Below are 12359 nucleotides of genomic sequence, written 5' to 3'. Positions count from 1 at the left end.
TTAGCATGAGAACCTGTGGTCATGTCTGTTGGTACAATCATGTTTCAAGGGAGAAAAGCTCTAATCCACTTCACGTTAGTTTTGGAGGGTCAGACCAACCTGTTATGATATGCAAATTGTGTTGTGTCACAGGCCAAGTCATAGTCCTCAAAACAAATGCTGTATACCGGGATCTATATAATCATGGTCCATGAGGTTAATTTTCCCTGTTTTTGTCACTTTTGGTAAAAGGAGTTTTCATAGAAGTTTTTAAAATTGCTGCATATCAGACCTTTTAAAGCATTAGGAAGGGCTCATTCATTGTCATCCCTCCTTTTTAAAAATCTGTTTTACTTTCTACCTCTAAACTCTCAGACTCTGGAAGCGGCTTAGTCTGATTAAGAATTGCTGAGAACAGCACTTCTCAACTCTGATATCCAGATAACACATCACACTGCAGTCAGTGGGAGAGAAGCAGGAGTGAGAAGGAGGGTATTGGAGCAAGGATCCAGGAAGTGCCCACAACCTGCCATCTGCCCTGTCCTGACCACGCAAGAACAGCACATGCCCACCCATGGAGGTGGTGTGCATATCACCATGCCACCCCACCCTCACTCCCCCAAAGCGTGGAGAACCATTAGGATAACACTGCTATTCCAAACTCATCTGTGTTACTAAAAATCAAACAGTTTCAATACGTGAGTTAAACTAAGCTTTGATAACTAAAACTACTCACAGATTGAGTGATAACAGTTCCCCGTGGGAAAGCATAAGTGTTCATATGTTCTTAAAAAGAGTATTAAAGTTAAAATTCTTAACTGGCCAGGACAGGCAGTGTCTACATGTGGTTTTTAGGATCATAATGTGATAGAAAACGTGATTTATACATATGCAGCCCTGAATTCTGATTTCTTAAAGCTTTCTGGTGGCTACGCTGGGGACAGGCATCTGGCCCGAGGGCTTCCCAGTCTGAGCCCTGAGGTGTATTTGACTTTTGTAGCCTCCAGGGTCACTGTAAGAAAGGTTGTCTTGACATGAAGCTTATTATCTCATAGGTTGCTATGTCAAAAAAAAAAATCGTTAAGCTTAAAGTGAAAATATTTGCTAGAGTTGTCAAGTAATTGGATTCTTGCCTATATTTTGATGTCTCTTCTTCATGTTCTTAGGCCCTCTCAATCAGAATTCAGGATGGGGACCCATTCTGGTATCCCTTCAGGTTCCCGAGCTCACCATGGAAGAGTTCCTGCAGGAGTGCCTCACCCTGGGCAGTTATTTGACTCTTTACGTCTACCTGCTTCAGTGTTTAAACAGCGAACAGACTCTAAGGAATGAAATGAAAGTGCTGCTCATCTTAAGCAAGTGGCTGGAACAGGTGTACCCAAGGTACGTTGGCCCTCAGGCTGTTACATCAAACTTGCTGTATTTGGTTAACTTGGAATTTAGAGCTTAAGTCTAGCTTTAAGTACACAGAACCAAGTGGTGCATAAAAAGTAAGGTTTTAAGGTATGGTGACAGTTGTTTTGGAAAGATTCTTAATTAATAGGCTCATCTTCTGAGCAGATTTTTTGTTTCCTAAAACTGGCACTTTGAAACACCAAGCATCAGTTTCCTTACGAGTTAAGTGGAGATAGTAACCCTCACCTGATAGGGCTGTCATGAGGATGAAGTGGAAGAATACAAAGTTCATCACAGTGGCGTGTAGCAGGTGTTCCACAGATGGCAGCGGTTACAATCCCATGGCTCTATTAACATCAGCCGTTAGCCTGTGCTTTTGAAGTACTGAATGTCTCCTATCCTTAAAACTCTGATGTGGACTTGCAGTTAAATGGGAGTGGAAAAAATTTACTTCTAATTTTATTTTCCTCCGGTGCCTCCCCTAGCTCCGTGGAGGAAGAGGCAAAGCTGTTTTTGTGGTGGCACCAAGTCCTTCAGCTCTCCCTCATTCAGACAGAGCAGAATGACTCCGTCCTGACAGAATCTGTCATTCGAATTCTTCTCATGGTTCAGAGCAGGCAGAACCTCGTGGCTGAGGAGAGACTCAGCTCTGGGATCCTGGGGGCAATTGGGTTTGGCCGGAAGTCACCTTTGTCTAACAGGTAAGGAAGCGCCTTTCTAACACTGTTGTTCTAAATAGGCCTCAGACATCTGTACCTATTTACAGGTTGTGATAGTTCAGTAGGTTTTTCGACTTAGGATCTAGGTTCTCCAGAAAGATTAATGGAAAAAAAAAAAAAAGAAAAAAAAAAAAAAACCCAGAGCCTGATTACATCTTTACATTCTAAAAAGCATTTTTATTTTTTCTTACCTTTAAAAAAAATTTTCAGTTCAAACAGTATTTTTAATAGTATCTCCTGTTGTGTTTGGACTTTGTAACCTAACTGCACTACTGATTTCTTTTTGGTTTTGAGCCAGTCATGGATGGTATGCGAGCTTAGTTCAAAAGCCAAGTCAGCTAGGCACTTGAGGCATTCAGGGAAATCCAGAATCTGTGAGGGACTCAGTCTAGTGAACTGTAAAGTTGTCAAGCTGGGTTAAGATCTGTTGGTGGCCAGGCACGGTGGCTCACACTTGTAATCCCAGCACTTTGGGAGGCCAAGGCAGGCAGATCACTTGAGGTCAGGAGTTCGAGAGCAGCCTGGCCAATGTGGTGAAACCCCGTTTCTACCAAAAAATACAGAAATTAGCCGGGCATGGTGATACATACCTGTAGTCCCAGCTACTCTGGAGGCTGAGGCGGGAGAATCACTTGAACCCGGGAGACAGAGGTTGCAGTGAGCTGAAATTATGCCACTGCACTCCAGCCTAGGTGACAGAGTCAGACCCTGTCTGAAAAATAAATAAATAAATAAACAAACAAACACAAATACAAAAATTAGCTGGGTGTGGTGGCAAGCACCTGTAGTCCCAGCTACTCAGGAGGCTGAGGCAGGAAAATTGCTTAAACCCAGGAGGCAGAGGTTGCAGTGAGCCGAGATCACACCACTGCACTCCAGCCTGGCCAACAGAGCAAGACTCTGTCTCAAAAAAAAAGAAAATTAAAAGGCCTGTTGGTAAGAAGGATAAGTAATGAGAAACAAGTCTGGATTTTTGTTGCAAAAAATCTCAAGGCGTGAAAGAATTTGCCATTAGCTCCCATTTTCTCTCATAATACTTACTTACATCATGGTTTCCTTTTCAAGCCCTTGTCAGTGTTGAAAAGAGTTTGCAAACTTGATGATGTCATCATTCTTGTGGAATAGCCCATTGTGATGTTATAACTTTGGGACTCACTCATTCCGAACCAGTTAACATCATGTTTCTTTGTTTGCGGTGGAAGATAGCAGGACTGCGAGATTTTGTTTTACTTAAATTTGGCTTGTGTCTTTTATTCTTTTTTTTTTTTAATTGTGATAAAATACACATAACTTAAAACTTTCCATGGTAGCCATTTTTATATGCACAATTCAGTGACATTTAGAACATTCACAATGTTGTTGCAGCCATCACCACAATCTAGCTTCAGAACATTTTCATCACTCCAAAAGGAAGCCCTACACTCATTAAGTAGTCACTTCCACTCCCTTCAATCCCCATGTCTCTGGCAACCACAAATTGATATTATGACTTTATGTATTCAATCCTATTTTGGACATTTCATATAAATGGAATTATACAATGTGTGGCCCCTTATGTCGGACTTTTTTCACTTAACGTGAAGTTTTCAAGGTTCATCTATGTTGTAGCATGTATCCGTACTTCATTTGTTTTTATGGCTGAATAAATATTCCTTTGTATTCCACATTTTGTTTATCCATTCATTAGCTGATGGACATTTGGATTGTTTCAACCTTTTGGCTATTGCAGATAATGCTGCTATGAGCATTTGTGTACCAGTTTTTGTTAGAACATCTGTTTTTAGTTTTTTGGTGTATACACAGGAGCGGAATTGCTGGGTCCTATGGTAACTCTATGTTTCACTTGTTGAGGAACTGCCAAACTGTTTTCCCTAGTGCCTGCACCATTTACATTCCCACCAGCAATGTGCAAGGGTTCCAGTTATTCCACATCTTTGCCAACACTTTCATTCTTGAATCTGAATTATACATATATTGTTTGGATGGTGATAATGGATAAAACTTCTTTTTGATCATATTTAAGATTTTCCTGAGAAGGTGAACAACACAGTAGATCTGGAAATGTGTTAATCTTGTTATGTCATAGAAAATATGGTGTTTATTTCAAAATGCTCACTTTAATAGCCATTTACTTCTTCTGACCTCTCCCTAATGCCTAAGGTTCCGAGTGGTTGCCCGAAGCATGGCTGCCTTCCTTTCAGTTCAGGTTCCTATGGAAGATCAGATCCGTTTGAGGCCTGGCTCTGAATTACATCTGACCCCCAAAGCTCAGCAGGTCAGTATATACAATGAAGGGTTGGAAGTTTGCCTGCACATCTTCCCTAGAAGGCAGGGAGGTGGCAGCCGTAGCCTGTGCACGCCATGACATGATGCTCTGTGGTGGTAGCACAGTGTTCCCTTTCATGTGCCCTACTTACGGGAAAATGGTTTCATGTGCCAACCTCCAAATTTTTGTAGGCAGTTGTCTAGATCGCTGCTACTGTCATTGTAGAAAAGTAAGGCCAAACGAAAAGTCTGTCTAGGATTAAATTTGGTTCTGATAAGTGTGAATATGCACTTACCTGCCACATGCTTGGGCTGGGGCAGGGGCTGGAGCTGGGGGCTGGGATCTCGCACAGAAGATGTGGCTACAGTTGGGATGGATGGAAATTAGCTGAGCTTTAGCTTGAACCGAGAAAGTAGTTCCTGTTTTGTGAGTCTGAAGGTTGACTATTGTTGGCTGATGCTAGAATAACCTAACATGGACAGAATGGTAGCTAGAAATTACAGCTTCTTCTAAAAACATGGAAGGCCACATTCCTATAACCTAAGGACATGCTGGCCAGGTACAAAGGTGCACAGTAAAAAAATGATGATCAGCATTCGTGAGTACTCCCTCTGTGCCAGGTACTGTTATCAGTTTTAACTCGACCAATATTAATGAGTTAAAGCTTTAACTCATTTAATCCTCATAGCAATGCTATAGCACAGAAACGATTTTATTTTTTAAGACAGGGTTTTATTCTGTTGCCCACGCAGGAGTGCAATGGTGTGATCATATCTCACTGCACCCTTGAACTCCTGTGCTCAAGCAATCCTCCCACCTCAGCCTCCCAAGTAGTTAGGACTACAGGCATGCATTGCCACTCCTGGCTAATTAAAAATTTTTTTTGTAGAGACTGAGTCTCGCTTTGTTGCTGAGGTTGGTCTCAAACTCCTGGCTTCAAGCGATCCTCTTAGCCTCAGCCTCCCAAGTGTTGGTATTACAGGCATGAGCCACTGCATCCAGCTGGGAACTATTATTATCCTGGTTTTTTGGATGAGGAAAGAGAGAGAGAGAAAGGCTAAGTAATTTGTTCCAAATTACACACCTAGTAAGTGTTGGGGCTGGAAGTCGCACTGGCCAGTCTGGCTCCAGGTCTCTCCCATTCCCTGCTCTGCAGGGCTGTCTCTGTAAGTGCTGAGAGCTTGAACACCTCAGCTCCTCTGCTGGGGCAGCTTTGTCATGTTTAAGCCAGCCACGTGCAATGTCAGATCTTGGTTATTAAGAGCAAGGATCAGACAGAATAATTAGCAGGTTCTTCACAGGGATCTGGGCTTATAAAATAGCTGATAGTTGTCACTCATTGCCTAGACAGCTGCTGTTTGAATCCCCTATTGTCTTACATGAAACATCCCAGTGGGCAGATGAATATCCTGAGGGCGGGTTGTGAAGTCAGTGAGACGCAGGGTGTATTTGAGAAGACTACGTCTCCTGTGGCCACCAGTACCTGCAGCATCAGTTTCTTGCTTTAGCTGGGGCCCCGGGCTGCCCAGGCCGGGCCTCTTTGCCTTCATTTCTTTAGACTTAAAGTGATGACTCCCTGTATGTCCCATTCATATTTGTCATCAGAATTTTCAGATTTGAAGAAAGTTATCTTTTTAGAAAATGATTATTGTTTTAGGCAAACTGTCAAAGTTGACTGGGGGACTAAATTTAAAGAAGGAAAGGAGAGGGAGAGAGACAGAGGGACACTGTGGTTCATGGGAATGCCTGTCCCAGTTGATTGCTATTCTTAAATTGAACTCTGTTTACATAGCTCTTAATTTGGTACCCAGATACTTTCAGTTTATTTTCAGCCCAAAGACTTCCATCTACAGCCCTCCTGGTAGTTAATTTCTAAAATTCTGGTTTATTTATCATCCTCAAAAAAATCCCCTCTCTTATGGTTTTTGAATCAAGCACATTCCATCTTTTAGAACATATTTTCTAGTGCGGTGGTTTCTGTAAAAGGGACAAGGAGGGAGTGGGGCACTCCATGGTGGGGGATGTGCCCCAGTGAGGAAGGGAACACCGTCAGAATCCTGGGGTGGATGAGCTTGTTAAGTTGGAAAACAAAACTCCCCACCCCAAAAATCAAGAGCCATTGTTGATTTTTTGTTTTCTCCATATACAGTCTCTTCCCCTTCTCTTCTCCTACTATGAAGAAAGGAATAATCAAAATTCTGGAGTCAAAGAATGTTTTTCTTTCCTTCTTCCTCTGAAGAGAGGCATGGAAACAGTTTCTGCCATGATTTTGTGTCTTTTGTCAGATGAATTCGGGAGGAACCTATGTACTTCATGCTTGTTGGCCGATTTAACAACCTTCTCACTTACTCTTGGCAGCACTTAGCAACTGGTTCCTCTAGAATTCCTTTCCGTTAGACAGTTTCATATAACATTATCTCATAACCTAGGAACATACCCAACAGCAGATTGAACAGATTTCACCTTAGCAAGATGAGGCTGGTGCCTGGGATTTCCGGTTGCACCCTAGAAACAGAAGGAGTGGACAGTCTGGTGGGGAGGACCCCACAGGTGGGACTGGGCAGAACGAGGACAAGGCAGGCTTTAGAAATGGGTGTGGCAGGTGAGGCGCCCAGAAACAAGAGCAGCCTGCCACAGCAGTGGCTCTTGGTAAGGCAAGCTTGGGAAATAGCACGGAACAGAAACAGGGAAGGCTGGGTGTGGGATGCTGCAAAGGCCACAGAGGCTTGGGCTGCCGGCCTCCTTCTGGTTGTGGTTAAGTTAATCAATGCCTGCCTTCCGGACTCCTGACCTCAGTTCCGTAGGCCTCCTTCCCACAAGCCTCACAGTTGAAGTACACAGCAATAATGGGTGTGCTGTACCTCTGGCAGTCACATTATGTGCCTCTATGGAGTTAACCCTCTCGTCTTCCGTGTCTTTTAGGCTCTGAATGCTGTTGAATCCATGGCATCAAGTAAGCAGTATGTTGAATACCAGGATCAAATATTGCAAGCCACCCAATTTATAAGGCATCCTGGCCATTGCCTTCAAGATGGGAAAAGCTTCTTGGCTCTTCTCGTTAACTGTCTGTATCCAGAAGTGCATTATTTGGACCACATACGGTAGTAACACTGAGGCTCTTGAAAAACCTATTGCTGTTTATGTTTACATTTAACTTTGCTGTTGCACAAGTAACTTTGCTCAATTTCACTGTAGAGCTCAGTTTGGCCAATGTGTAGTTGACTGAAGTGCAAGTTGGGAGGCATTAGATATTAGATAATTCTGGGGCGTGTGGGTGTGTGTGTGTGTGTGTGTGTGTGTGTTTTCTTAGCTCTTAAGACCGTCTGGGGACTCTTTAAGTTTTTATATTTATCCACAAGAGAAACTTACTAAGTTCCACTTGGGTACAGAGCCACTCACAGTTGCCGAATGTCCCAGTCATCTCACAAGAACTCCAGATAGAGTTCCTTGCATGTTTCCACTTCTGTCTCCGTTTTATGTAAATGTTCCAGATCTGACAACCTTGGAAGTCACGTAGTACCCTTACTTTTAAACCCCATTTGTGTTCCTCTAAAGTAAAAAAGTCAATTTTGAAAATTTCTGCATTTCTCAAATGTGGGGAAATACGGTAGTTTTAAAGTATTGTTTTTCTCAGAAGGGAGATAAAAATGCCGAGTTAGTTAAAGTGGGTCATGTGTAAAATATGACCACTTGATCGTGATTATAGTGAGCAGTAGAGATGATGACAAGTCCATTTCCATCCAGCCGTGTGTCCTCATGGAGAAGCTGCCTGCCTGAATCAGGGTGGCAAGCTGGCAGTCTGGGAGGAGCATGTTTTGCACAGATGTTTTGTTTGGTCCACTTGGTGAGGAGTGCAGACAGGGCTGCCTCTCTCCAGTCGGGAGAGTCTGTGCATTCCCTCGGGCCGTGACCCTAGCCTCATTCACATCATTTGCCCCTGTCGACACCTAAGTTTGCACCCTTTGATAGACACCATGTTTGATATCTGAAAGGCTCACTGTCAGGAGACAGAGACTGAGGGAGACTGAAGACCTGATTCTCTGTTCCCTGCTTGTTTTTTAACTTCAAACTCAGATGAAGCCAGTGGACCTGCTGAAACACTTGTCTGTGGAAACTGGATCAGGTCAGGAGATCTACTGAAATTTGGCTTTTTTCCATAGCCACGTGCCTTCTGTTGTTGACAGTTCATTCATTACCAAAGCCTGTGTGTAACTTTGCCTTGTTCTGTGGCCATCTTCTTGCTCATGTTATTTCTCCCGGGAATGAGCAGTTTGACTTCTGTTCTCATGTTCCTCATTCTATCAGCTCTAGATGGATTTTGCCTGTATAGCTGGCTTAATATGTCTTTGTGTATGGGTAGTTTGTAGCCTGAGAATATTTACCTAAAAATGTCTAAACAGCCACCAAGAATGTTTATAGGGGTATAGGAATATAGTTAACAGAGTGCTAATCTCTCCTCAAATGTCCTTTTGGAATGCTTCCCCCAAAATTGGGAAGTTGGTAGGAGCTTTTCTTTACTTTGAATTTCTTTAGTTGGACAGAACGATTCTGCCTTACAGACACGCTTTGCAGCTCTGATAAAGAACATCCCTGTTCAGTCTCTTGAGTTTTACAGGCCACAAAATGTCCATCTCAGAGGGACCTGTCTCAGCTTTTCTTATTTTTGCTTCTCTCTGTTTTCAAAATTAATCATCTTGTTCTGTGTATAAGAAAATTTGAGAAGCTGTGGACAATTCAATAGTCTGATCTGGCAACAGCGATTTTTGTTTGGAAATATTTTGTGTTTTCTTTGAGGAGGATATAATTATTGATATCCTAGGATGTGAAATTTTTGAGTGACAGTATGCACATTTTAAGAAAATTATGATTAATCTGTATAATGTTTTTTGGTCTGTAAAAATTATAAAAAATAAAATCATTTATCTTTGGTTGTAACTGTTTAAAAACCAAATTATAGGGATATCACACTATCTTGTAAAGTATTTCAGCTGTTAAAGTTGCTGTAGGTTTTTATGCCTGATGTCATTTAATTTATTTGACATTGAACTTCATTAATCATCAGAGATGGTCAGTGAAAGTGCTTCCTCTTTAACTCTTTCTTGCTTAACCTTGGAAGGTTGACTCAACTCCTAGGTTTCTGTGGGAAACTCTGGGCTAGGAACGTGCTATAAAGACACTGAGATAGTTCAGACATGGCCATACTGCTGTAGCCTCCTGGGAAAGAAGGGTGGCAGAGAGACCAGCCCGCCCATTGGCTTGCAGGGGTAATGAGCCTTGGCTTGAAAAAACTCTTGGCCTCCAGAGAGCACGGGGCTGTGGTTTCAGAATCAGTGATGGGTGCTCCACATCAAGACTGGAATCAAGCAAGACCAAGGCCCCGTGGACTGAGCAGCGTGGAGGGCGAACGGTTGCAGGCTCCAGACTTCACCACAGGGTGGCCAACAGTGGCATCGGGACAAAATAAGGATGTCTAACAGCTTCCTGGGAGCAGGAGGAGGCAGCGTTCTGGTTGCCATGAAAAACATCTCTCTCCCTCTCCATCACTCCCCATGCTGCAGTGCACAGGTGGGTTGCAGAGGCAGGCTGCATCCCTGAATCATGTTGTCCCACTGCCTATTATAGAACAAGTGAAGGGCAGAATGCTGGAACACACCAGACATAGAGGGAGGGAGGTCCTGCCAGATGTGTCTACATAGCATGACAGTAGCAGTGGAGTCGGGACCCACCTGTACATGTTTCCAAAGCTCCTGCACACTGGGGACCTCAGCTCCAAGGCGTGACTCGTTTCTTAGTCTCACCACCCTTTGTTGGCTCAGACATCGCATGCCTCTGCCCCACTGGGGTTGTGTGCCTGAGTCTCTCACTTCTTTGAGGTTGGGGGAAGCCTAGTCCAGAAAATGAAAACCCATAGACCAGCCTAACTTCCTTTCGACCAAGTGACGGCCTCCTGGTTCCTCCCAATTCATCATCAAAATCAGTGTGTACATGTCATACAAGCCAAGAGTGTTCATGTCCTCATTCCTTTCAAATGAAGGTGATATGTGCTTTTTCACTGAGTTTTTATTCCTGAAATTCTTTCTTCTGGAGCAGGAAGCAAATGTCCTGGAATTGTAGACTTTTAAAGTCAGAAGGGTCATTCATGTTCATCTAGTGCCCCTCTCACTCTGCAGGGATCCTCCTGCCTCTCCTCTGCCCCTGTCCAGTGCCTGGTGGTCCAGCCTGTGATGGGCAGGCCCAGGCTGCCATCTGCAGGCTCTGTAGTTCTGCTTTCTGTTGAACCAAGATGTTTCTACATTGCCTATTGGTCGTGGTTCTGTCCAGAGCAGTTCAGGCTGGGGCTGTTCTCTTGCCCCTCCTTGAGGCAGACCTTTAGATATTTTCAGTTTTCATCACATGTCTAACACCACTTCCACCCCACCCCTCACCTCTTAGGCTAAATCCAGGCTAAATCCCCCAATGTCTTTTTTTTTTTTTTTTTTTTGAGACGAGTCTCATCTGTCACCCAGGCTGGAGTGCAATGGCATGGTCTCGGCTCACTGCAACCTCTGCCTCCTGGGTTCAAGCTATTCTGCCTCAGCCTCCCAGGTGGCCAGGACTACAGGTGCATGCCACCATGCCCGGCTAATTTTTGTATTTTTTAGTAGAGACGGGGTTTCACCCAGCCGTTGAGACAAGCTGGTCTCAAACTCCTGACCCTGTGATCCGCCCTCCCCGGCCTCCCAAAGTGCTGGGATTACAGGCGTGAGCCACCACGCCCATCTCCCCTGCAATGTCTTTAGTTAGACCTTTTCTACCATCATGTCTAACTGGGCTGCAATTTGGGGAAAGTGTCCAAATTAGTCCATGTTATCCTAAAAGGGGTGTGCCCCGGATTAGCAGGGCCAGGGCTAGGGTGAGAAAAATGAGGCACTTGGGGCATACATTTAAGTTGGTGCTTGCTTGCAGGTGCCAAGAGAGTGCTTCCTTGGGTTTACACCCGTGGTGCCTCCTTTACCTCATTCTGGCCCCAGCTCTGGGGTTAGAATCTCACCAGTGTGGTCCAAGTGGCATAATTATCTCCCTAAATGCTTGGGCAGCATCAGCTTTCAGTAGCTGTGCCCCATGGGGGGCACATTAAGCTAGTGACAAGTTGAGACTGCAGACGTCAGCTTTAGTATCAGTTGCTGCCCAAGACAGATCTCACCCCACATCTTCATGACAGGCCTAACAACAAGGCACTTTGCACTTAATCCTCTACTACTGCCCGCTCTTCATTTTGGGCCAACTGTACAGCTCATTTTGAGATAGTAGCTGATCATTTTTCTGATCAGCTAACTTTGTTTTATTAAGCAAAATGGAGAATATAATGTTAGGAAATAAGTGTGTTGATTTAAAAAAAGTATCCCCTTCTACCATCTTCCATTTGTGTCTGGGTTGTGCTGGGTAAAGTTCTAGACTTACTAACGCAGACTTCATTTTGGTCCAGTTTCCACAGCATGCCTCGGGCATCAGTGTCCAGGAGTAGCTGTATTTGAGGTTTCCTTCACTCTGGTAGGTTCCTGATTCCTGATGAAAATAACTTGAAAAAAAAATTATACTACTGATCCTCTTTTGGGATAATGAAATTGCAAGGAATGTTGTTGATTATAACTTTTATTTTTTAATGTACAGATGTACTATCTCTTATTGAGCACTGATAGTTAGAATTTATTTTTCTTTCAATAGTTTAAAATCACTTATGTGGAGACGCAAACTTAAGTGTGTTCAACTCTTTTTCTTCCCACATATCTAGTGTGACCTTTAAAAACCACAACTTTCTTTTGGACATTAAATGTGCAATATTCACGACTTAATTCATTGTTCAGCATTTTTCATACTTGTACAAAGGGTAAGTTTTTATATAATGGTGAGAAACAGGAAGAAATGACAATTGGTTAAGTAAAATTCTGCAAATAAACTAGATTCGAATTTAATTTACACATGGCGGACCTGTCTCATTGTTTCCTGCAAGTTGGTTGACA

General features: G+C 43.4%; 1 protein-coding gene across 3 annotated transcripts in view; it reads left to right on the top strand.

Moving 5' to 3' along the window:
• EPG5 (ectopic P-granules 5 autophagy tethering factor) overlaps positions 1-12317 on the top strand; it is a 128463-nt gene extending 116146 nt beyond the window's left edge. For all 3 annotated transcript variants that reach the window (XM_054461007.2, XM_054461006.2, XM_063653622.1), the window contains exons 41-44: positions 1146-1362; positions 1860-2075; positions 4254-4368; positions 7282-12317. In XM_054461007.2, coding sequence (XP_054316982.2) covers positions 1146-1362; positions 1860-2075; positions 4254-4368; positions 7282-7464 — 731 coding nt within the window. In that variant the 3' untranslated portion in view covers positions 7465-12317. The remainder of the gene's footprint in view (positions 1-1145; positions 1363-1859; positions 2076-4253; positions 4369-7281) is intronic.
• The last annotated feature ends 42 nt before the right edge of the window (positions 12318-12359 follow it).

Source organism: Pongo pygmaeus, chromosome 17 (assembly GCF_028885625.2).
Source record: "Pongo pygmaeus isolate AG05252 chromosome 17, NHGRI_mPonPyg2-v2.0_pri, whole genome shotgun sequence".
Taxonomy (NCBI): domain Eukaryota; kingdom Metazoa; phylum Chordata; class Mammalia; order Primates; family Hominidae; genus Pongo; species Pongo pygmaeus.
Note: the sequence above shows the minus strand (reverse complement) of the source record. Positions and strands in the feature narration are given on the sequence as shown.